Here is a 27,581-nt window from a genome sequence, read left to right as displayed (position 1 = left end):
TGTCCACCTAACATAATGAACTTAATTATCTGATTTAATGTGAAAAAATACAGAATGCCTAGCATGTTTACTAGGTGGTATGCTCTTGAGAAAATAATTAGTTTTCTAACATAATAAGTAAATTATAAACAGGAAGATGTTGGACATTACATATAAACAAACATAAGAAGACTCTGAAAGATGGAGAGAAGGCAGCACAGCACCCAAGGAACAACATGGTGTTGAGTGCCCTTTCTTCTTGCCTCATAAATTCCAGATTTGGGGCTGAAGAAGCCAGCAACCTGGAAACACCAATGAACACAGACAAAAAAAGCTAAAACCAATAGCCTACTCTCTAGCCAAAGGATCAGGAAAGGGACCACAAAGCAAGACAAAAAACTTTTAGACAATAATTGCTCTACTTCAGCCAAACACCACAGAATAAACTGTGGCCTCAGTCCCACTGAGCTATTAGAAGGATTCAACCCACCTCCCATGTCTGTGGAGGTCCTTGGGGATCTTGAACTCTCCCCTTCCTCACCCAGGAAGGTATCAGTGGAGGCTTAGTGGGGAACACAGCCTCTTCCCCTACCTGGCAGTAACAAAAGTAGTACATCCACTTCTTCTGCCAGAGCAGTATCAGAAGAAGCCAGCTAAAACAGATTTAAATAAGATGCAGAGTCTCATAACACAATACCAAAAATGCCCAGGTTTCAATAGAAATCACTCACAATACCAACCAAAAGGACAGGGCATGGGCAAGAGGGAAGTGGATTTAATTATAAAAGGGCAACTGAGAGGTCTTGTGCTGATAGAAATGTTCTGTATCTTGGCTCATTAACGTCAATATTCTGGTTGTGAAGTCACAGTTTCGCAAATGTTATCACTGGAGGACATGGACAGCAACAGTTTATAAACCAGAGAGATCATTAATCTGGCAGCCTCAACCATCAAGAATAAACTGGGAGGCAAGGAATTAACTTTTGAAGGTGAATGACCAAAATAGTTTGACACCTATATGTGCAAATTTAAACAAAGTATTCATAGAAGAATCTTACAAAATCAAATTATTTATTCTTCTTTCCCACACATTTCTAACAGGTGTGATTACATTTGTTTAGCTGCAGGTTTGCTTAGATGCACAAATCTGAGGAGATAAATACCTGCTACAAGGAAAACAAAGGCAGCAATACTGAGGCTCAATTGACAATATGAAAATATTGGGGATAATGGGAAGAAACAGGAAACTATTAAAAAACAGATCCAGACTAGATACAATGTGTGGTATTTTGGATTGAATCCTGCAACTAAGAGATTAGTGGAAAACTGGTGAAATTTAAATAAAGTCTGGAGTTTAGTTAATACTAATATACCAAAGTTGGTTTCTTAGCTTTGATAAATGTACAATACTAATGAAAGATGTTGATATTAGGGAAAACTGGGTGAAGGGTGCATGAGAACCCTCTGTACTACCTTTGCTACTTTTCTGTAAACCTAAAACTATTCCAAAATAACAAGGTTATCTATCTTTATGCCAGTACCATACTGTTTTAATTACTATGGCTTTGTAATATATTTTGAAGTCAGAAAGTGTGATGCCACCAGCTTTGTTCTTTTTCAAGACTGTTTTGGCTGGCTATTCAAGATCTTTTATGGTTCCATATGAATTTTAGAATTGTGTTTTTCATTTCTATAAGAAATGCCATTGGGATTCTGATAGGAATTGCACTGAATTGGTAAACTGCTTTGGGTAGTATGGACATCTTAACAATATTAAGCCTTCTAATCCATGAACATGGATATCTATTTGTTTGTGTCTTTAATTTCTTTCATGAATGTTTTGTAAGTTTTCAGTCTACAAGTCTTTCATTTCCTAAGTTAAGTTTATGCCTAAATATTTTATTCTTTTTGATGCTATTGTAAATGGGTTTTCTTAATTTCCTTTTCAGCTAATTATTAGCATATAGAAAACACACCTGATTTTTGTACATTGATGTTGTAACCTGCAACTTTGCTGGATTCATTTATTAGTTCCAGCAGGTTTTTTTTTTTTTTTTGCAGTATGCGGGGCTCTCACTGTTGTGGCCTCTCTCATTGCGGAGCACAGGCTCCAGACACGCAGGCTCAGCGGCCATGGCTCACGGGCCTAGCCGCTCCGCGGAATATGGGATCCTCCCGGACCAGGGCATGAACCCGCATCCCCTGCATCGGCAGGCGGACTCTCAACCACTGCGCCACCAGGGAAGCCCTCCAGCAGTTTTTTTAATGGTGTCGTCAGGGTTTTCTATATATAAGATCATGTCATCTGCAAGAGCAGACAATTTTACTTCTACTATTTCAATTTGTATGCCTTTAATTTCTTTTTCTTGCCTAACTGTTGTGGCTAGGGTTTCCAGTACTATGTTGAACATGCAGAGCAATGGAAATGAATAGAGAGATCAGAAATAAATGCACACATGTAGAGTTACCTATAGATCTTCAATAATGGTGCCAAGAATGCACAGTGGGAAAAGGATACTCTCTTCAATAAATTGTGTTGGAAAACTGTATATCCATATGCAAAAGAATGAAACCCTCATCTTACACCACACATAAAAATCTACTCAAAATTAATTAAAGTCTTAAACATAAGACCTCAAACTATAAAACTCTAGAAGAAAACATAGGGGAAAGGATTCATGACAGTGGCCTTGGCAATGATTTCATGGATATGATATCATAACCAAAATACACATGCAACAAAAGCAAAAACAAACAAGGGAAACTATGTCAAACAAAACTTTAAAAAGCTATTTTAAAAAAAGGATTCAGACTAAAAAAGTACATACCTCTGTGGCCATTTGGTTGGGGGACAAGCTGCCCTAGACATCTCAATTAGCTGACACAAATGTTCATTATATATACAGAATGTTTAAGCAGCAAGACTTGCAAGCTCATTTTCAAAATGAGAAAACTGACAACCCTAAGCTTTGAATGACATCCAAAGCTGATTTTTCTCATGTTAACGGCATCAGTAGATGCCATTAGAATACAGATTTCCAAGTTCTTGGTTTGTTCTCTTTCTTCCATATGCCTAACTCCCATTCTTGCCCTTCAAGAAAGCACATGATTATTTAAGAAATATTTCCTTTAAAATGATTATGATAACATTAGGAACCTTATAACAGGTTTCAGTTATTAGCAGAAGATAACTAGCTAGAATTCCTGACTCCAGGGTTATGCTTAATAAATGAAGTGCTAAATAACCTAACTTACTTCAAAAGTACATACATTGGATTTTAATAAGCAAGTCCGGTATTCCCTGGTTCTGAAATTATTACTTGAAGACAGAACGGTTCTGTATGGTTCTGTACAGTTCAGAATGGTTGAACTGTGTATGAGGTCCTCCTGTTGGTAACTATATAGCCTTCTGACCTACAACAATTGACCCATAGGTGTTTAATCTTTAAAGCTGGTATAAGATTTTTAGCTCCTGTGGTGCTACTTACGAAGATGTACATTTCTTGTTCTTTGAGATTTTTATTCCTTAAAACTAAAATATAATTCACTACATTAATCTTCAATTTCACCCAGAAGATACTCAGTAAAGCTGAATCTTTTATTTTTCTTAGGTTATGTGGCATATTGTGTAACTGCTCTCTTTTCAAGTCTCCATATAACCTACGATAATTTTCAGAAATTATTTACTGTAACATTTTTTCATATGATATTTTGCTAAAAAGTTTCCTGCCTTAGAAAAATACAAAAGATCTTTTTAAAAATAATATACTTGCTATGAAACCTGGTAGATTATGTATAAACACACTAGCTATGCAACAGGCCAAAAATATTAAAGAAAAATTTGCTTATAACAATGTATAACCATGTGGTCTTCAAAAATTCCGTAGTTTGATGAAAATATCTTTTGTTTAAAATTATCTTCTTTTTTGACCTCTGATTGTTTCACCATAGGTAACTCAATTTCTAAAATATATCTAAAACGTCTAAATTTCTAGAATCTCTTAGGATATAAACTCTTCTAATTTGGTGGCTTAACAAGGAGTTTGAGGCCTGCAGATGCCAACCAGAACCCACCTAATTAATAGGGCTTGGCAATGCAAATTTAGTCACTAACTACACCAAGTGTGAAACCCAAATTCCAAGGGAGCCACCTGGGATTTTTACTTTATTTTTAAATGTATTTTTATTTTAATCACTGTTGTGGCTGCTCCCTGAGGAATTTAAACTACAATTTCTATCTGATGAGCTTGTAAGTAAAGGAACTATTTACACTGCTATGTCTAGAAAGACTGGGACCCAGACTTAATGAAATAAAAATGACAGCACACGCCTATCTCAATGACAAAAACTTAAATTTCAACTTAGTTATTAGCTTGTAACCTACGTTTTCTGATACAATTATTATTCTCTCCACCAGTCCTAAACCATTACTACTTGGGTATTTTTACTCTAGTTTCAATTTTTTTCTAGTTATACCTTTCATAGGAGGGTGCATCAACTCTTTGCAAAGTAAGCTTAAGAGAAATGCAAAATGTAAACAATGAGCCCAAGTATTTATTTCAAGTCCAGCTCTGAGGAACAGAACATCTGCTTATTTCTTCACATTTGTCTCAGTATGGAATGTTCATGAGAGCAATGAAATAGAAATCAAAATATGTTTATATTTACTAAACTCCAAACACAAGCAAGGCATGTGCTAGGCACAGGCTAGATCCTTCACCTATAGTATTTCATTTAAAACTCACAATAAGGAATCTTAAGGAGGCAAGGGAGCCTTCAGCAATTTAACCAAAAATCCTTAAAGAACAGTGGTTCTCACCCTTGGCAGCACACTGGGAATCGTTTGTGAAACTTTTAAAAATGATGACATCTAAGTCTTACTTCTACAAATTCCGATTTAACTGGCTTCAGGCACCAGGATTTTTAAAAGCTCTCCAGGTAACTCTGATGCACATCTAAGTGTTACAGAAAAATTAGGAAAAACCAGCTTTGAGGACTAAGGTCTCAAGTGAACCTAAAAAAAACTCTATATTTTTACATTTAGTAAAATAAAAGAATACAGGTAATAGACTAAATAAAACATATGAAACTTAATTCCCATTTACCACCATCTATTTCTAGAAACTCTTCAGGGCTTCCTTTCTCCTTTAGTTTCAGTGAGGCATTTTTAAATTCCTTTTGCTTTACTCGTATGCATACTAGGCAATGTCAGTGTCTTTCTTTTTTTTATCATTGTCTGATTCCTCCACCATCCCAAAGTTTAATGCCCTTTGACGTTTGGTTTTTGACGCTAGAATTCATTATCCAGTGGTATGTTTGTGTTTAGTTTTAAAAAGTTATTTTTTTAACATGTTAAAAGCATATTATTATTCTATTCCTATTTCAATAGAAGTTTTGCCAGGGATAAATGGTGAATTTAATGCTAGATTCAATTTGCTAAGGGTAATTTATATTTTTGCATCTATTTTTATAAATATAAAAATTTACTGTTTTTCTTTTTTATGTTTCATTCTTTTCCTGACAATTCCCACAGCTTTCTAGGTTTTACAATAGTTCAACTAGCACAGCATTACCTGTTCCTTGAATTTTGATACTACAAAAGGAAGAAAGAAAGAAAAGAATGAAGGGAAAAAGGGAGAAAGAAGGAGAAAAAATGGGGGAGGGAGAGAGAGAGCAGGAAAGCTACTGCCAAAAGGATGTCATTGGAAAAGTTAAACGTATTAAACTGTTTATTTTAATTGATAGTACATTCCAATAAAACCACTTGTAAAATGAGCATATAAACGTTACTGAGTACTGGGGGAGAGTGTTTTATTGTTCTTTTTTTTGAGGAGTGGGGAGGCAATTTAAAACATTTCTTCCATGGCTATTATACATCTATTTCTCCCTGGTCCTAAGTTTTTTGTACTTTTTTTGTAATTTATATTTTATTTAAAAATTGTCCATTCTCACAAGATTTTCCATTGATTAGCCAAGAGAGGCAAGTATAACTCCTGAAGTTATATGTGTCCTTATCTCTAATATTGATATTTATATTCACTCCCCCACCCCTTGATTGTGGCTCACCAGAGTAGCAGCTCATGGAGGTCAGGTGGGCAACGGAGTTTTTTTTTAAGCTCAGGTCCATCTCACAGTGGGACCAGTGGGTTGCCCATCTTGTGGCTATTTCCCAGTTCCAGAATGTATAATTGGAACACACATACTTAGCATCTGGAAGAATCCCCATATTGGGTTCTAGGTTTCCTAAGGTTGACTTTTGCTTTTTACTCACAACTTGAAATGAGTTTTGGGTTGATTTATTTTCATTCTTTCTTGTTTGATAATAACATTACTTAAGGCTATGTATAATTTAGTTGTACCCACATGTTTTTATGTGTAATAATCTCAGTGGAATATGTCACCTAATTAAAAATTGCAAGCTTCCTCTTTAAGATATCATTTTAAAAACTTTATGTGACCAATATTTTTCTCAACAATTGCTTAATTTTGGGTTTCACTGCATTGCAGTCAGAGAATATGACCTATACTATTTCTACTCTGAAAAACTGGAGGTATTTTTGTAAGCCTCAACTATGCTCTTTTTTAAAATGTTTTATGAACATTTAAAAAAATGTATGTTCTATTTATAGGGTAAAGTTTTTATTTACAGCTACTAAATTAACTTTACTGATTATATTTATTCAGATTTGTCACTACACAACCACTAGGAGATCCTCTTAGGCTCAACTTTACATAGGATCACAAGACTACTATAGGCTATCCTTAGCATCAGTTTACTCAGAAGGCCATGGGGATGACATGATATCGCAAAATGGAAATGTGTAGAAAGATAAATTTTGCACCAATAAAAATGTTACAATAGGGCTTCCCTGGTGGCGCAGTGGTTGAGAGTTCGCCTGCAGATGCAGGGGACACGGGTTCGTGCCCCGGTCTGGGAAGATTCCCACATGCCGCAGAGCAGCTGGGCCCGTGAGCCATGGCCGCTGAGCCTGCGCGTCCAGAGCCTGTGCTCCGCAACGGGAGAGGCCACAACAGTGAGAGGCCCGCGTACCGCAAAAAAAAAAATGTTACGATAATAGGTGTATTTTTAGAACCCTGTAAAAATATGCTGCCTTTTCAAATGACCATTTTCATGTTTTATGAAAGCATTTCTACTATAAACCAATTTTAGCAGTAAATAAAGCAATTTTACGGTGTAAATTAAGGACTATCTCCATTCAATTTCCAGCAACAGAGTTATCTCTTTACATTAAAAAAAATCAATTCTAATACATAACTAAATTAATAAGAGGAAGATGCCCTCCTTCCAGTCATCTTAACATCAGAGTAAAATGACTATATAACAAATGACTATATAACAAAGTGTAACAGAATACTGAATTTAATAACATCAATGTTATTAAATTAGAACGGCCTGCTAGATGTCTAAATATGTTACCACTTAGCAATGCCTCTGATTCTATTTCCTACTCAAAGATATTATTAATATTCATGTTTGCCCAATCTGTGCCATAATATACTATAAAACCAAATATGTGCCATAATACATTGATCCAATTATATGTAGTTTCCAGGTGATACAGAGAATGGAAAAGATTTATAAACAGAAACAGTGAAGAAAACTCAGATGAGATTTTCTATTTGCAATCTAAATGCTATCTTTGGATATGCTCAGTTTTCTGAATATCATTTATTTCTGTGTATAACCTTATTAAAGGGACTGAGAACATCAGAGTGAGCCATCTATAGGCAACACCAGCTCCCTTCTCTCTGCTTATTGCTCCAACTGCTTCTATGGTTCCAAGGAGTGAGATCACTGAGCAAATATTACGAGAATCTCTACTTTCCTGATAAGATGCTCTACAAGGTCAAGCTATCAGGTGAAGGATCGAAGTGTAAGTGCTATATACAGGAAATTCCAAAAGAGAACTTTTAAAGCCAAGAACGTTTAATAAGGAGCCAGTCAGCACCCTCAATCTACTTCAAAAACTGGGATTATCATTTATCAAATTGTAAACCATCAATAATTTATAAAAATGAAAGAATATGACAGGAATGAAAACTTCCCATTCTGACCATCTGCTGATATAGCAAAATTGTTAGAGAATTTGCAGTATTTTAAGACCTGCATTAATTCACTGTTTCTGTGAAGGGAAAAACTGTTCTATGGCTGTTTAACCTACATTTGCTGGAGTACCTGAAATGATCTCATACATGATTTAAATTACATTGTGTGTTTATTGTAGTAGGCATGCTTGGCACAAAACAAAGGAATAACTGCAAAGCAGTGCCTCCAGAACTGAATTATCTGTGGAAGTCAAGTGGAAAACTCAAAAAACAGCAACACTATGATTAACAAAGATGTAACACTATGATGTCTTTAGAAAACAACACAATTCAAGCATTTCAAAATGTCTGTCCCACTATTACCTTTTAATGTTGGAGTTTATTTAAGCCTCAGAGAACCAAGCCTATCAACATTTACTTTGTTTACATAAAAACAGAGTAATCACAATCAGAATATCTACAATACCCATCCGATTTAAGACCATAAATGATCCTGTACCAGTCTCTGAGAATTACGCTTGTTCTTTATTCAAGGAATAAATTCATAATGAAATGAAACTAGTAGAGTTTTAGAAGCCATTCATCAACACCTAGTTACCACAGGCCAGATCTTTCCTAAAAAAAGGTCACCCAAATCTCCAGTTCATGTTAACTGCTGATTTATATACGTTTAAGAAATTTGCTACCACTAGCATCTAATTCAATGAAAAGTTACTGAGAATCCATCTTGTACCATTCTACATCCACACCCTGTATGTAAAACGTGTTTGGGGGATAGGGTGGAATTAAGATAACAGAAAAATTAGTGGTGTGATAAATTTTTATATTAAATGGTAAAAAGCTGCTGCATAAAATGTCCTTTGGAATGAGGCAGCACTGTGTGTATGCGTGATGAAGGGAGGAGATAAAGAGAGAAGATGGGGGAGGTGAAGAGGGTGCCGGCAGACAGCAAAGAGAAGATATTTCTCTCAGGTATCCAGGTCAGAAGAAACCTAGCTGGTTATGTGTTACATCCAATGGCATCAGTATTCACTGGGTGGAAGCAGTTAATCTGTAGTTACATGAATGGCGTAGGAAATGAATGGAGTAGGAAAACACTGTCAAGTTCTCTTAGCAAGCATAACCTTGCAAGCCTCTCCCCAACTGTATGGCTAAGCACAATCTCAAACCTTTTCTTACCAAAAGTTTTCTGCTCTATTTTTTCATTTACTGAGAAAATTTTTAAAAAGCCATCAGAGGGTAAATTTCTTTTAAAATACATATATTGGGTTGGCCAAAAAGTTCGTTCGGGTTTTTCCAAATTAACTTTTTGGCCAACCCAATACATCTGGTCTACAATGAAAATAAAGGAGAATAGGATCTGCATGAGAAACACTGGCTTGATAACCAACTTAGTTAGAACATATAGGTATTCTGTAAAATAGCCAATAAGTGATTTTTTTTCCCCGAATAATTGAGTTTTACAACAACAACAACAAAATGACAAAGTGAAAAGATCCCCTTTTATTTAGAGAAGCTCTTGACAGGATGCATTATAGTTTTTTTGAGTGGAACACAATTTTGTTTATAAAAGACAAAACCATTTATAGCATGCACTTATAGCTGTTCAGTTAAAAGAAAATCTGTGGATTTTTGGTGCAGTGGGCCCCACAGGTGGCAGCCTGTCAGGAATGATAAAAGGTAAGAGCTAATGGAGAGGCTGTACGGTTAATAGTTCTGGAGCTTATGGAAATGAACAAAGGAAACAAAGAAGAGAGCCTATAGTTTGACAATCAGTCACATTACATAATGGCCATTTTCTTAAAGAAAAAAAGTGAACATCTATAAAACTCATATGTAAAGTATGCTAAGGAATTATGAGACAAATATCTATACAGATAACTTTAGTTCAAAGGAAAGAGAAGAAAAAGTTATTAATAAGCAAGGCCTTCTACCCATGAAATGTGAAATGTAACAATGAAAATGTGGACATATTTCTGGAATTCAGGGTTTATACCCTAATTCACAAAATTTAAATGGTATCTGAAGTTTCATGGTCCACTGTCATTTATGCAGTCATAACAGATGAATAAGCAAATTCGTGGTAGAATATGGTTGTACAACAATCTTCTACAACACAATCTGACCAGGTCACTCCTTTGATGACAACTCTTTAACGGCTCCCTATCCCTACCAAATAAAATCCAAATTCCTAGCTTTCTATGGCTGCTGTATCAACCACAAATTTATTACCTTCTGGTTCTGTATATTAGAAGGCCAGAACAGTCTCTCCGGGCTAAAATCAAGGTGTGTCAGCAGGGCTGCCTCTGTTTCTGAAGGCTCCAGGGGAGAATCTGTTTTCTTGGCTCTTCCAGATCTAGAAGGCTTCTTCCTCCATCTTCAAAGCAATAGCAGGTTGAGTCTTTCTGACACTGCTTCATTCTGACCCTCTCCCTTCTGCCTCACTCTTCACTTTTTTTTTTTTTTTTTTGCGGAACGAGGGCCTCTCACTGTTGTGGCCTCTCCCGTTATGGAGCACAGGCTCCGGACGCGCAGGCTCAGCGGCCATGGCTCACAGGCCCAGCCGCTCCGTGGCATGAACCCGCGTCCCCTGCATCAGCAGGCGGACTCTCAACCACTGTGCCACCAGGGAAGCCCTCCCTCTTCACTTTTAAGGACTCTTGTGATTACATTTGGCCCACCTGGCTAATCTCCCTTATGATCAGCTGATTATCAACCTTAATTCCACTTTGCTGTGTAACAAAACATAGTCACAGATGATACAACATATTCACAGGCTCCAGGGACTAACTAGGACACGGATATGCCTGAAGATGAGAGATTATTCTGCCTACCACACTTATCATATGTATACCAGGCCCTCTACAACCCACCTTTTTTTTGACACACAGTAGGCAGCTAAATAAATGTCTGAGTGACATTCCTGCCACTACCCACAGTTCAGTGAAATAAAACAAAAAATTACTTGTCCTGAGTATTGCAGGATGTTTAGCAGCATCCTTGGCTCCTACCCACTAAATGCCAGTAGCACTTCTCTGGCCTTGTGACAATAAAAAATGTCTTTCAGACAATGCTGTAAGTCCCCTGGGTGGGTGGGGGGGCAAAATTACACTCAAGTTGAGAACGACTATTAAACAAGGATCTACTGTTTGTATGGAAAAGTAAATGTAAACCTACTTAATTCACACAATGACATAAAGCCATTTTGACTAGGGTTAAGAAAGTCATCAGTTTCTTCATTTCTTCCAGCTCAGTAAGAAAGTGTGGGGAAGAAATTAATTCTCGTTTAAGTTAAAAGAAAGTTATAACTAACACCTGGATAGTTTCTAGAACAAAATCTTTCCTCTTTTATATCTGTTTTTATTTTAAAGTAATTTATTTCAAGGTGACAGTTCCTGAAAAATCCAATGACTTATTAATATGATCTTCACATAAATAAGTACAAAATTGTGCAAAGCTGTTTTAAATCATTTCACTTTGCTAGGGTTTATGTAAAAATGAATTAGAGTGGCTAGGATAAAATGAAATCCGTATCATTTAATTTGTAAATTCTTTAGTTAACAAATCCTCTTTCATCAGAAGTGATATTTTATTTGTGAACATATCACTTTATACAGGAGAATTAAATAATTTTAATTGTTTTAAATTAATATAAATGGACATGTTCTTTCTCATATTTTCTTCATTTGACTCTGAATCATGGTAGCACACCCTAGCTTTTGGTATAAGCTATGTCTTTATTCACATCACACAGTTAGGGTGAGATAACAAAGAAGCAATTGCTTTCAATGCACTGCTCAAAAGATCTAGCTGGAGTATGTATGTATGTATGTATTAGACTGATCTAAGAAATATTCTAAAAGGAAAATAAATCTGCAATTCTTAGCATCAAAATAGCCAGTCTTAACGCCTCTGACTTTCAAACAATACAGTTTTTGCTGTTTTCCAGTGTAACTCTTTCCCACTTCAGACCAAGGTAATTAACAATTATTTAGTAAGTGTTCAGTTTACCTTAAAAGTTATATTATGGTGAATTTTCAAGTAAAATATCCTTAGAAACATCATTATGAGTATTAAAACACATTGTTAGGCTACAGTAATTAAAATAGGCAGGGTTACAGACTACAATTTGGAGTTCTGAAATAAATCCATGTTAATCTGGCAACGGAGAATCTGATTGATAAAGGTGGCATTTCAAAACAGTAAACACAAGACAGGCTACTGATTAATTTTGTGACACAAGCCATATGTGCATGTATGTGCATGTATGTATTTATATATTTATATACATATACATATACAAAAAAAGCTGATGCTCTACTTCACTCCTTTATCAAAAAATTTCCAGTTAAAGATTTAAATGAAGTAAGCCCACAAAAACACAAGAAATGATTTCTTAAGAGTGGGGTAGCCATTCCAATCACTCCATAAAGCCATACACAACAAAAGAAGAGTTCGAAAACAAAGTCAAAAGCCAAAAAATGCTGTCAAATTAAAGAGATGAAAACAACTACCACGGAAAACTCAATATACAGTGATGATCTCTCAAAGAGCAATGCAGATCTGGATTGATCATGTCCTCAGAAGATAGCACTTCGTCTTTCAGAAAGAGGGTCAAATGAAGTGAAAAGAAAAAAAAGCCTCACGGATAGTTGTGAGGGGGAATCTGAGAACTGAAGCAGAGACAATTTGCAAAACTGTACCCAGGACTCACAAAACAGAAAAACTATCCTAAACCATGACACGCAAGACAAGCAATCTAAACCCATACTATTTTACCACAGCTCATTTAGATCCACGTATTCCAAGACAAGAAAACTGACAACTGATCCCATGGTAACTGCATTGAATTCATGTTAAAGGTAAGACCAATGACTGACCCAGCAAATTGACTGGCTTACAAATTCTAACCAATCCTTGACAAGACCATTCTGTAACTGAACTCCAGCTCCCAATGTGTACATTCTCCCTTGTAGTAACAAGCTAATAAACCTAACTTTGTTCCTAGTTTTAGATAGATATATAGACAGACAGATAGATAGATAGGTAGATAGATAGAAACAAAGATGAGAATTAAGGGCTGATTTCTTTAATCTATAAACAGCTTGTTCAGGTTACTGACCGTCACCTAACAAACTAGTCCAAACTAGGTGCCATAAAATAACAACTATTTTTTAATGTTAATGGAGTCATTGAAGCCGTCTTGGAGTTGGAACCACCTGAAGAGTCACTCACTCATGTGTCTAGCAGTTAATGCTGGTTGTTCTCTGGGACTTCTGCTGGGGAAAATAAGACCTATGTTCTCCTTGTGGATGCTTGGGTTTCCTTACAGCATGGCAACTGGCTTCCAAAAATAAGTGTCCCTAGGGAACAAGGTAGAAGCTATATCTAATGATCTAGACTCAGAAGTCATAAAGCACCAGCAAGCCTGACCAGTTTCAACAAAAGGAAATACAGGCCTAACATCTTAATGGGGAAGAATGTCAAAGTCACATTTTAAGAATGGCATACGGAATGGGAGATATTATTATGACCATTCTTGGGAAACATAATCTGTCAGAAAACTCTTATTTAAAAGCAAAAAACCAAACAAATAAAATTTCTAATAGAAAAATATAAACAAGTCATTCATCAAACAAAGGGATATAAATGAGCTACAAGCATCTGAAAAAGGCTCAGCCTCACTCATAATTAGAGAAAGTACATTAAACAACAAATTACCGCTTTCTAGCTATCATATTTTCCAGGGTACAGGACAACTCATGTACCACCACTGGGCACATAAATTTAAATTGTTAGTTGTTTTCCTTGAAGTGACGTGCTTACTTTCGAGAAAATGCATGCCAAATGCTCAAGTCTGAATGATCATATTTATCTTTCGGCTGCTCTTCCACTTCCACATTCAAGTAGTGTTCATGAAAAAGGTTTAATTCAGCTCACAACTCAATCACAAAGGTACTTTTCCTCAAGACCAACCACTGTCAGAGAATATTCCCATTTTGACACAGAAAATATTTAAAAGATGGGCACTCAAGAGTGGAGATATATGAAAATTAATAATTTGTACTATGTCATCAAAGACATTCTTAAATGAAACTGGAGCTTTAAAAAACAAAAAACTAAGTGTATGGTAGTGGAGAATATGATGACTGCTAGTATAGTCTGCTGTCACTGACCTTATTAATGCTGAAGTGCCAGCAGTTATACCCACCACTGGGTACAAAACATTGTTTTAGCACCACCAGTACAAATGTTCACACAATGAAAAGGGAAATAATATCTTAGTATTATTATGAAATCATTATTATTATTATTATGAAACAATAATACTGTTGAAAGGGTTTGGGGAACCCCTTGTTATCTGTGGGCTACACTTTGAGAACTGCTGCACAAGAGATGCATGGGATGGAGATCCATTCAATGGAATGTCATTGTGTGCAGCTATTAGAAGAAATAATGCAAATCTAAATTTATGTACAGGAAATATGCTCATGCATTTACTACATTTAAGAGAAATCAAGCAGCAAAATAGAATGTATAGTGTTTCTAATTTGTGAACTACATACAGATGTTTATATATGTAAACTGTTTGGAAAGATACATATAATGTTAGTAAAGGTTGCCTTGGGGAAAGGGTATTCCACATCATACAATGATTTTGTGATTTTTAAAATTAGTATAGGTTACTTTTATAATTTAAAAAAAGTCTTCAAAATAGGAACTTCCTTACGTAGAACAATTCTTTGAAAAGGCTTCTTAAATTTACCTTTCCTCAAAAGATAGGCTCCTTATAAAAACACAATTAGCATACTGATAATTTATTGAGAAAAAGAAAGAAGCAGAAGAGGAAAGCAGGAATAGAGTAGGAAAACCCATCAAGAAGACAGTCTAAAGTTCACTGTAATGTTACCTAAGTTCTCCCAAACCAGGTCATATTCTTCATCTAAAAATATGAAGACTTTATTTATTGAGTCAATACCACATTGCCAAAGTTTCCAAGTGAACAGTGGCAAATTACTGAACTCTTCCTGATTAAAGTTTTCAGTAACAATTCAAGTAAACAATGAATAATGAGAGGCTGCCTATTTTTTTAATACTCAAGAACAATACTGATGTCAGCAGGGAATTAATCTGAGATCTCAACTAAAAGCAAAAACTTAGAAGCCATCACTTTATTTAGTTCCAAGAGCATTTTCAATAGAATTTTCTTTTCTAGTGTCTTTTGATTACTATGATGTAGCCTACTGTGAAAGATCTTAACCTCTTGATCTCAGACTATTTTTTGATTAACATTTTAGCTCCATCACAGGGAAAAACTGCTATCTCAGGAGGATGCCTGGTTATCAATTTGTGCCTTTATTACATCTCAGTTGGATTATTCAATTCATTACTTCCTATCCTCTTGGATGGTTTAATGTTACTTGCAATTCCACAGTTTGTAAGAGCTGAATTAACCACTGCAATAGCATATTTCAAGATATGGGGTAAGTTTAACATTGATTTTGAAGTCTCACTTGGTACAGAAAGTTTTGTTCAATCCAACTTTGAAATATTTAGTATTTTTTATATAGCTGGCCTTAGGTTTATAAAAAATATACCTAGGATAACCTTTTTTACATTTTAGCATCACCTAGAAATGAAGATAAGGATATATTAACAGCAATATAGCAGTCAGTCAAACTTATAGGTAGAATCTAAGCAAAGCATAGATAAAAACAAGTAGATCCTCCCATTTTAAGAAACTGGCTTTGTAATAAGCTAATGGCATTGAATATTTTTAAAGAATATGTATGTATTATTTACCAACATACACAAGAAAATAGCTTCTGTGGGTAGATAAACATGCTAGCAGAGAAAATACTGATTATAAAGATCAATGCTTTGTACATGGTGAGCATTCAAAAATGCATATGGAATGAATACAAAAGAAAAATAGCTCATTTTGAAGATGCTACTCTATTGCCACTGTGTGGAGGTCAAGAGAAGCAGTTGTGTAACTGCAGCAGGTAGAATTATTTGGTACCTGACTAAGAGTCAACAGAGAACTACTTTTAAGAGAATGGTGAACTGGGAGGATTTACACACAATTTTAATAAATTGGGCCTTAAGAGAATCAGAATGGTGAAAATATGTTAAGTGACAACCAAAAATAAGTGGCAGCAAGCAAGTAATATAAAAATTTAACCAGTACAACTGCTTTACTTGCAAAATCAGAAGTAATCATTTATAGTCATTATTTTTCAAACTGTTCTTTAATATTAAAGTTTAAGAATTGAGTTTTAAAGCTTTCTAGGAGGCAGAGGAACAAAGACAAATTTTACCTATTTATACTGTTTTTTAAAATTAGATATCAATAAAAACATTCATAATGAACAATTCAGATCTGATTTTCTTGTTAACAAACCAGCTTCTGAATGGCTTTTTCCTATTATCTATCTACAGACTTTACAGAACACTATGTATCAAAGACTGAAGGGAAAAATGAAAACATCTCAGCAATTCTGAAGGGAAAAAAAAGAATCAGATGGCAGGCCATAAAGTAACAAATGTGAGTACTTCTATGTTAATGATTAAAAAGCATTCAAGCCTATACTTCTATAGTTTCAATCAAGCAGTAGCATAAGAATATCCAGTAGTATGATAAATGAGAAAAATCTGACAATTAGTATAATAGATTTTCAGGGGCCATCTATGATACTATTATAGGTTACGTAAACAGCCTGTAAATATTTCATATTCTTGTTGAATAAAGAAAAATGAGAAAACGGGACATCTTTCATTGTTATCAAAATAAAATTTGAAAACTTCACAAATTAAGCAGGGATTAAATAAAACAATTTTTATTTTCAGTAGTAAAAAGTTGTATCAAAAGATTATGTTAGTAATGTGAAAATAAGAGAAACGATTTTTTTTTTTCAATACTTTAAAAATGGTGCTCTGCTACTGGCTTGCCTGCACTGTTTCCAATGACAAGTTTGCCACTGGCCTTATCTCTTTCCCTCTCTATATAATGTGTCTTTTTCCATTACGCTAGGAGGTAGATCCAAAAAGATATTGCTGTGTTTTATGTCAGAGTGTTCTGCCTATGTTTTCCTCTGCGAGTTTTATAGTATCCAGTCTTACATTTAGGTCTTTGATCCATTTTGAGTTTATTTTTGTGTGTGGTGTTGGAGATTGTTCTAATTTCATTCTTTTTTTAAAAATTTATTAATTTTATTTATTAATTTTTGGCTGCACTGGGTCTTCGTTGCTGCATACAGGCTTTCTCTAGTTGTGGTGAGTGAGGGCTACTCTTCGTCACAGTGCGGTGGCTTCTCTTGTTGCAGAGCACAGGCTCTAGGTGCGTGGGCTTCAGTAGTTGTGGCACATGGGCTCAGTAGTTGTGGCTCACGGACTTAGTTGCTCCACAGCATGTGGGATCTTCCCAGACCAGGGCTCGAATCTGTGTCCCCTGAATTGGCAGGTGGATTCTTAACCACTGTGCCACGAGGGAAGCCCCAATTTCATTCTTTTACATGTAGCTGTCCGGTTTTCCCAGCACCACTTAATGAAGAGACTTGTCTTTCTCCATTGTATATTCTTGCCTCCTTTGTCATAGATTAATTGACCATAGGTGTGTGGGTTTATCTCTGGGCTTTCTATCCTGTTCCATTGATCTATATTTCTGTTTTTGTGGCAATGATATACTGTTTTGATTACTGTAGCTTTGTAGTATAGTCTGAAGTCAGGGAGCCTGACTCCCTCAGCTATGTTTTTCTTTCTCAAGATTGCTTTAGGGGCTTCCCTGGTGGTGCAGTGGTTGAGAATCCGCCTGCCAATGCAGGGGACATGGGTTCGAGCCGTGTCTGGGAGGATCCCACATGCCGCGGAGTAACTGGGCCCGTGAGCCGCAACTACTGAGCCTGCGCATCTGGAGCCTGTGCTCCGCAGCAAGAGAGGCCGCAACAGTGAGGCTCGCGCACCGCAAAGAGTGGCCCCCGCTTGCCACAACTAGAGAAAGCCTGTGCACAGAAACGAAGACCCAACACAGCCAAAAATAAAAAAAAAAAAAAAAAAAAAAAAAGATTACTTTAGCTATTAAGGGTCTTTTGTGTTTCCATACAAATTAAAAAACATTTTTTTCTACTCTGTGAAAAATGCAATTGGTAATTTGATAGAAATTGCAATGAATCTGCAGATTGTCTTGGGTAGTATAGTCATTTTGACAATATAGATTCTTCCAGTCCAAGAACACAGTAAATCTTTCCATTTGTTTGTGTCATTTTTTATTTCTTTCACCAGGGTCTTATAGTTTTTGGAGTACAGGTCCTTTGTCTCCTTAGGTAGGTCGGATTTTGCTTTTAAGCTTTGTTTGGCAGGAACAGAGCAATACCTAATCTAGGGCTAATTTTGCTCCACTGCCGAGGTAATACAATTCTGAGTCCTCTACCTAATACTCTGTGAATTCTGAGATTTCCACTCTGACATGAGGGACTACTCCCTGCTCTGTGTCAGCTCTGAGTATTGTTCTCGTAACAATCCATTCTGGAGGTTCTTTCTCTGGACTTGGGTAACTTCTGCACTTGTATGTGCTAATCAGTACTCAGGTGAAGACTGAGAGGGGACCCAATGAAGATCCCCAAAATTCTATGTGAGCAGCTTCCTCTTCTCTGGTAACCTGAGCCACTCTGGTGTCTTCAGATTTCCAGCTTCCTCTCCTCAAATCAGAGAGACCACTGGGCTCCCTAGGCCACTCCCTGGAAACTGAAGGCAGTAATACGTGGCAATCAGTGGGCTCACAGTGTTTGTTTTTTGTTTCTCAGGGATCATTATCTTTCGTATTCTGATCTCCAATATCTTTTTTAAAATGCAGGTGGTAAAGGCAGTCAAAACATACAGAAAAGTTGCTATGTAAGTCTAGCAGAGGGCAAGATCATTTCTGTAACTGGGTATGGGTAGGAAAGGTGATCAGTGAGAAGAGAGAGTACCTCATGAGAAAAATGGCAAAAGAGTAAGCTGAGTGGAGAGAAGGAGGATAAAGGGGCTACTCCAGATGGAAGGACTAGTATGAACTCCATAACAGAGACAAGAAAACATAGATATGAACGGAGATAAGTTATTTGGTTTAGGAGACAGCATGGGGAAAAAGGAAGACAAGCCTCAAAAGGTTGGCTGGAGTCATATTACAGAGGTCTGTAAAGATTAACAAGGAGTTAAATTCTTATTGCAGTGGTTCTCAACCCTGGTTGTACATCAGAATAATATGTGCCCCTTTAAAGAAATATGTATGCTTGATTCCCAGGCCCAGAAATGTAGTAGGTCTAAAGCAGGGAGGCAAAGGATATGGTCTGTCCAAAGTTAAAAACAGCAGAAAAACAAGGAAATCTAGGTTAAAAGCTGGGAAAGTGATTATGAAAACAAGGACGAATTATGGGGCTCCAGATAAAGGTACAAAACAGATTTACCAGGAGAAAAGGAATAGTTAGTGAGGAAGAAGAAGAGGTTGTGATGAGAGAGAAATGTCAGAGTTCAGGATTTTGGATGAGATCAGTTCCAAATTAGGATAAGTTCAAGATTTAGCATGAGAAATAGAGGGGGAAAATGTAACAGAACTGGGGGAGTTGAGGAAAAGCGAAAAGCTCTAAATTCATAACCAGAGTGACATTTCATGCAAGTTGAATACTAAAGAGTATTTTCAACAATTGTATAATTTACCTTGATTACTCAATGTTATAGGGTAAGGATTCTCAAAAGGCAGTTCAGAAACCACCAATAATAAGATAATGGATTAATCTCATATTATTTGTAAAATAAAAATGTCTTTTTAACATGCATTTCAAAATACTGATATTGAATTAAGAAGACAGTACCTTATTAGTGACAAATACAATTTTGTCTTTCTACTAGTTCTGCTGAGTTTTTTAGAGGTAAATAGGAACAGGCAAAAGAATAATCTTACTGGTTCTCAGTGATCAAAACTGTTCAGGCCTAGGGGCAGGACAGGAATAAAGACGCAGACATAGAGAATGGACTTGAGGACACGGGGAGGGGGAAGGGTAAGCTGGGATGAAGTGAGAGAGTGGCATGGACTTATATATACTACCAAATGTAAAACAGATAGCTAGTGGGAAGCAGCCACATAGCACAGGGAGATCAGCTTGGTCCTTTGTGACCGAGGGGTGGAATAGGGAGGGTGGGAGGGAGACACAAGAGGGAGGGGATATGGGGATATATGTCTATGTATAGCTGATTCACTTTGTTATAAAGCAGAAACTAAGACACCATTGTAAAGCAATTATACTCCAATAAAGATATATTTTAAATAAATAAATATTATGTAACAACCTAAAAAAAAAAAAAAACCTGTTCAGGGAGAGTTTACAATGTCCCATCCCAAACCACCACTATAGTGCACGCTGCTGACATTATATTTGAACTAAAAATTTACAAAACAACATTGTGGAATATTTGCAACTGATAATAAGGTAACTTTCCCTCCAACAATGTATTCTATATTCCAAATGTAAGTAAAAGTCTGAGGAAACCTGCTGTATTTCATAGTTACGCAAATAAGTTTTCAGGGAGAGTTGATGAGAAGGAAGGAAGCTGAAGGGAGAAGGAGAAGAGGGAGGGAAACAGAGGCAGAAGTGGAGGAAGAGGCCATCTATCTGCTCTCAGAAAGAGAAATATCAGGTACCTGAAGGGTATGATTTTCAGACAAGTTCCACTCCCACAATGCAGCACTTGTCCCTCCCTGACCCAGCGCTGTATTTGGCAATAGTAGCACAGGAGACAATACTCACTCGAAGGCAAAATGCAAGGCATGCTCAGGCTTTATTATATTTGCCACAAGACTTAGGATCTGGTCATGAATTTATCAAATAAAATGCAACCCAACCTAACATATCATCAATTTGTTTAGCTGTGCTACAGCAAAAGCAGAAGACCATATGAATGATGTTTAGATAGACCTTTATTTGTGCTACTGCTTCTACTAGCACAAGTGAGTGAGAAGCTAGTGTAGTTTTAATAATGTTCAACTTATTTATACCCCATTATCAATTAAAGCATCTCTTAAGTATGTATAAAACTAGATTATTATTTACAGAAACAGATTATCAAAATATTTCTAGGGCTTAAACTTTTAACAGGAAAGCATGATCAACACAGCTTTACTTATTATATCAAATGTTTCATTAATAATGCTTTCTTAGCAGGTACCAAAACATTGCCAGAAAGAATTAATATGCTCAAAAACTTAAATTTGAGAAGTTTCAACCTATAAATGCCTAGTATGTTGCATTTCACAAAAAAAGAAATTATAAGGAACTTAAAATGTTAAGGTATTAGCTAAATTCTTTATAGAAGAGGTCATGAAATTACCATTCTACTACTGGAGTATACTGGACTGAGAGGAAACTTAGAAATGAAGTGTAATGCTTAAGCCACGTTCAATCTTCTCAGAATTAGTTCCCCCCAAACAGAACAGAGAAGAGCTGGATAAAAAAGCACACAATCAAAAGTCTGGACCGCTTAATAGCTTTCCTGAACAGAAATTTCATCCTTATTTAAGATGAAATACAGAGAATTCTCATAAACTTATGGAAAATCATTTGGCACATTTGATATAATACTTATCATCCACCTTTCTAAATTATAATCACTGCTGCTTCACTCTACCAAAGCAGCTACTGAAATGAAGACGCCACATTTTAGGGACTACTTTAAGACAACAATGACAGTCAGTAAATCAGACTTTCAACTATGTAATCCTGGAATCAAGCAGCTACACTTTTTCTTCCAAGTAAATAAAAAATTTCATTTTAAAATGAAAAAACTCTTTGATGCTAGATTGGTTTTTCTTTTGAATAATAATTCATAATCATCTACCAGCAAACACTTCCCTTTGAAACTACAACCAAGACACATTTAGATAATTCTCAAATAATTTCTAATGTTAAAGACATCACAGTACAAGAATGATGATATAATTACAGAAAGAAAGTACATAATTCATTCTTGTAACCCTGAAGATACAGTGAAACTAATCTTGTTTGTTACTGAAAAGTTACTGAAAAATTAGCACTGTATTCACAATTATATTTATTCAAGGCTAAGATACATAATCTCAGCATTAATCATAAACACTGTGGTATTTATCAGCATAAGACGAAAAGCCTTATGGCTAAGGCACTGGAAAACTTAATAGAGATGACAATATAAATCTACATCAAATAGCTACTGTGACAACTAATTTCAAATAAAATCAGCCACTTTAAAAAATAAAAGTTTTTCTATAAATCAATATTACCTAAAATAGAATAATGATAAAATAATGAGTGCTCAAATAAAATTTAGGATCACAAAACTAAATCAAAGAACTTTAAGGGTTATTTCGAAAACTATGTTCTTACACTGCTCTCTGAGATAGTACTGCACTTACCTTCAAAATAAAGTTAGAATTAAAATTACTACTCTATGATGTTACTAAGGATTCTATATGTAATGAAGAATAGACCTGGGTAGATCAATTTGCAAAGGGCAGATCTACCAGACTAACCGTGTCACTAAGTATACAAAAAGCTGATCTGAAAGGAAGCAGAATACCTATTATTCATTTATAAGTTCAGAACATGATTAAGAAAAATGTTATCGTATTTTTCTATAACACCAATGATATATTCAAGGCTTAAAAAGTAGAGGGGAAAAGACAAATTGTTATGTTCTACCAAAAGGTTATCATTATTCTAAGTGAAGAAAATACATTTTGCATGTATTTAGGATACTGCTTAGCAGTCTCATTTCATGGGAGAAATATTTCCAGAGATATATTCACAATTGAAAACTTCACTAAGACACAGATAGTGGGGAAAGAAAGGAATGGTATTAAGAGCTTTAAAAAAAAAATCAAATAATTTTTTAGCTCATAGGCCTTGGAATTTGCTAATCCAATTTCCCCCTCATTTCCCAGATGAGGAAATGATTCTCAAGAGACAAGGTGACTTCCTCAAGGTCATAATTAACAACACAAACAGGACTAGAATTCAGGTTTTATGAACTCTTGGATATTGTCCTTTCCTCTACACTAGTGCTAGGGAAATGACATCTAGCAATAAAACAAAGTAAAATGGATTAAACTCAAACACAGTTTAAAAGAAGGCTGTCAGAGCCATGCAGTATTAGCTGTACACCTAGGATGAAGCCCTTGAGGATCAATGTGGGATAATTCAAGGAGTGAATATCATGAGTAGACTAATGATAGCCAACACTTACCAAGTGATTATTAGGTGTTCAGCATTATCTATCTCATGACCATTTTATATATTAATTTATTTATTCTATTTTTGAGGTAGAGAGTGCTGTTGTTCTCAATTGCAAATGAGGACAGAAAGTACAATGACGTTAATAACTGGTGAGGTCAGGAGACTAGAGCAGATTCCAAGAAAAAAAGGAGAAAAAGTTTATTTATGTAACTATTTTATATTCACGTGTCAAAGTATTTAAAAATTTATGATTATAAATAATTTTAGAGATAAGATATTTTAGATGTTTCCTATTTTTGGTTCCTTTTTCTTATCAGACTCCTGTAGTGAGAGTTATGGTTTTCAAAACAATTTAGCAGTTAATTTAAAGGCATTCTTATAAAGGCTTGTAATGTATTTCAGAAAAAAATCATTATAAGATCCATGAAATAGGGAATAAAGAAATTTCAATAACTCTCAAAACAGAAGAATTAGCATTACAATTTAAATAAGGTTTGAGGGTTACATGGTTCCTGTAAGTAAAGGAGTAAACCCTCTGCTAAGACAAGAAAGAATTATTTCAGATCAAAAGTTAAACTCAACTTCCTGTACTATGAATGCAATGTATCTGTTTTAGGAGTATACCCCAAATTTCAAAACTCAGTTATGTTACACGAATTCTGCAACAGGGTCAGGCGAATGGATGGATGGATAGATGGATGGACGGAAGAAAGGAAGGAAGGAAGGAAGAATGGACCACCACATATTTTGAAACATCCATAATATAATGACAATATATGGTTTTCCCGGATTTTAGAAGCTACTTTTGTAACTTACCATCTTTTTCCTCTTATCCTGTTCTGTGGGTGGCTCTTCATCTTCTGTTACTTTCGGTTCTTCAAGATGAGACATTAACATACAGCTGCAGTTTTAAAAAAAATGTTTTAAATAAATAAAAGTCTATAATATACTAAAAACAAACCTCAAAATACTGAGAACAATAATGCTTCTATGTACCAATATGTGAGGAATAGCTAGATAAATTAGATGTATAATTAAAAAGTTTAATTCCAAAAAGATATCTCACTTTTAAAAGGGTCACACCAAATAAAATTTAGAGCATTTTGCTTCAGTATTTAGGTAATAAATTGTAAGAAATTTATTTATAGGCAACTTTTGAACCATAAATCATTTGACAAAGCAAGGTATACCTTTTATATCTTTCTAAAAAATGATACTAAAAAAAATACTTATAAACACTTAAAATTAATACTTCTTTTCCACTAATCTTCATATGTCTAATTATTTGTTTCATAACAGTAACAGTAATTTAAACAGTAACATCATTAAAACATTAATTATTAATTATGTAACAATCTACTTTGTGCTCCAAATTACATTACTATGCTATGAGGAACCTGTCCCTGATAGCACTTGTACCAGCAGGACAGTTATAAATCATTTTATTTTGATTATCTGCACTACTGCTCTTCACCATTAGCAGAGATAATAGAAATACAGCTTCCTATTCAGTCAACATTGGTTCCAGGGAGACAAGATATGAATATTGTCTAATGAATCAAGTTGATAGAACAAATGTCACTGTTCCTAATTTAGAATAGAATTCAGTAATTTATCAGAGTCATAGGTTCTTAACCAATAAACTGTGGCAAAGAAAGCTTGGTTTCTCTTATGTTTTGTGGCAAGTACAGGAGAAGGACACGTCCTAACTCAGCCGTGTAAATAACTTTTGATTCAGGGTTAAAGACAAGCACTGACACCAGAAACCTGATCAGGCTCACTCCTGCAGGGGACATGAATGTCCTTTTATCCTTAATCCCCCACTATTAAAAAAATAATTTTTGGAACAACTGTCTCTGATGAGTCAGTACACCTGGTGGGATCAAACACTAAGAACCTTAAACTGGAAATCCGAAGCCCTGAAAAACAGCAAAAGCTCAATCGCTAACACACTTCATGGCTTTAACCTCTTGGAACTGCAATGCTTTCGTTCACCATTATATACAAGTTGACTCTTCAACAACATGGGTTTGAACTGCAGGGGTCCAGTTATACGCAGATTTTTTTCTACAGTAAATACTACAGTACTACATGATCCCTCGTTGGTTGAATCCAAGGACGTGGAACCAGAGGAACTGTGGGTATGATGGCCAACTATAAAGTATACTTGGGTTTTCAAATTCAAAGAGGGTGGGTATCCCAATCCCTGAGTTGTTCAAGGTCAACTATAAAATGATACAGCACAACTAGTTGGCCAAGGAACTCTGGCACAAAGTTGGAAAATTATGACATTATTATCTCAACCCAAAAGGTATTTAATTTAATAAAGTAAAATGTTTAGAAAAAGTCTAGATCCCAGTTTGCATTTTAGAACTGAAGTAAGATGGAGTTCCTTCACTTAAGCTATTTTAAGTCTGCTGCAGACTTGAATTTTAACTGCAATAGATCTGGATCTCCATGGAAGTATGCTTTGTACTGCATCAAATCCCTTCACTACATCCCAAAATCTGTCAACTTACTGTATAGTAAAAAACTCTCTGTTCTTCCTTCCCTAAGTTAAAAGATTTATCACACTAATAATAAAGTATATTCTGGATATAAATATACACACTTTTTCCCCAAAGAGCAGGATATTTTTACTTTGCAATTCTGCAAATTGCATTCATTTGGGTCTCTGAAAGGTAGAAAGTGGAGAAAAACAACAAAAAAAATTAAACTGAAAAGCCCAAAGCTGAAATTCTCTACTGCAAGAAAATCTCCAATTAAAAGTCAAATCTTGGGGACTTCCCTGGTGGTCCAATGGTTAAGAACCTGCCTTCCAAGGCAGGGGACGTGGGTTCGATCCCTGGTCGGGGTAGTAAGATCCAACGAAGCCCGAGTGCCCGTGTGTCACAACTAGAGAGCCCGTGCACCACAACTACTGAGCTGTGTGCTCTGGAGCCCAGGCACCACAACGAGAGAGGAGCCCACGTGCCGCAATGAGGCACTCCCGTGCTGCAACTAAGACCCGACAAAATCCATAAATAAATAAATAAATACATACATACATACATATATAAACAGATGTCAAATCTCATTTTGTTGACAAAGATTGAAGATAGGGAATCATGTTTTACATAAAAAGCATGGTGAGAATTAATAGAATTCTAGTAAGCTAAAATGTGTGCGCTGTGAATGTAGTAATAGTAATAAAATAATAATAACAACAGTTTAAAATAGGGACAATTAACATGTGAGCATAGGCAGCCACCCCTCACATCCTACTCTCATCCACTGAATACATCCAGGCACTCTAGTCTGCTAACTCGGAATCTTTCCCAACAAGAAACTCCAACCAGCCAAACACAACCAACATTGTTAGCATGCAACATGAAATCTTTTAAATTATTTCTGGTTTAAAGGTACACCTTTCATTTAATCTATACAAACCCACTTCTTTTTTTTTTTGCGGTACGCGGGCCTCTCACTGTTGTGGCCTCTCCCGTTGTGGAGCACAGGCTCCGGACACGCAGGCTCAGCGGCCATGGCTCACGGGCTCAGCCACTCCACGGCATGTGGGATCTTCCTGGACCGGGGCATGAAACCGTGTCCCCTGCATCGGCAGGCGGACTCTCAACCACTGCGCCACCAGGGAAGCCCCAAACCCATTTCTTAAGGTTATAATAAAACTAGAACTGACATTATTCCATTGGTCTCTGCAGTGGACACTTAGGTTGCCTACATAATCGCCCTCCTTCCTAACAGAGCCCTGAACTTGTCGGTTACCCTCCTCTTCCATGTCACCATATGCTTCAGAAAAAGGTGATCTGAGCCCCAGGTGCCAGTGGCTCAGTAAGCAATCATGGCAATCCTATTCCTCTAGTTAATGACTGCTTTCAACAGGAGCGTGTTTAAGAAATTCTAGCCAATTAGACATGAAGGGAAGTCTGATGAAATGCCTTCTAGAAAAGTGTCCTATGATGTTAAAAAGACATAAGGAAAAAGAAGATTACTTGGTTGGCACTGGCATTGTCATGAACTGTAATGCCTAGAAGTACTTGCTGACGATTAGAGAAAGTAGCCTGCATATGAAGTTAATGTGTTGAGGGGATGGAGTAGAAAGAACCTGGTCTTTAAAGATACTGTGAGGTCACAAGTAGCTAATCCTAGAGCCTCTTACCTGCAGTTGTTTTGTTGTAAGGGATAACAAATTTTTTTACTGTTAAAGACAGCTGACTCAGGGTTTCTCTTACTTGCAGCTGAAAATCCTTTTATAGTCCTTTAAATAAATATCTTATCAAAAATTCATTTCTG

At 35.9% G+C, this 27,581-nt stretch overlaps 1 protein-coding gene across 1 annotated transcript in view; it reads right to left on the bottom strand.

Annotated features, from left to right (window-relative positions):
* The window catches only part of IPO11 (importin 11), a 179,041-nt gene that overhangs the window by 3,822 nt on the left and 147,638 nt on the right, over positions 1–27,581 (bottom strand). Inside the window, exon 28 of the mRNA XM_065873437.1 lies at positions 24,105–24,189. Within this exon, the coding sequence (XP_065729509.1) occupies positions 24,105–24,189 (85 nt within the window). The remainder of the gene's footprint in view (positions 1–24,104; positions 24,190–27,581) is intronic.

This window comes from Phocoena phocoena, chromosome 3 (genome assembly GCF_963924675.1).
Source record: "Phocoena phocoena chromosome 3, mPhoPho1.1, whole genome shotgun sequence".
In the NCBI taxonomy this organism is placed as follows: domain Eukaryota; kingdom Metazoa; phylum Chordata; class Mammalia; order Artiodactyla; family Phocoenidae; genus Phocoena; species Phocoena phocoena.
Note: the sequence above shows the minus strand (reverse complement) of the source record. Positions and strands in the feature narration are given on the sequence as shown.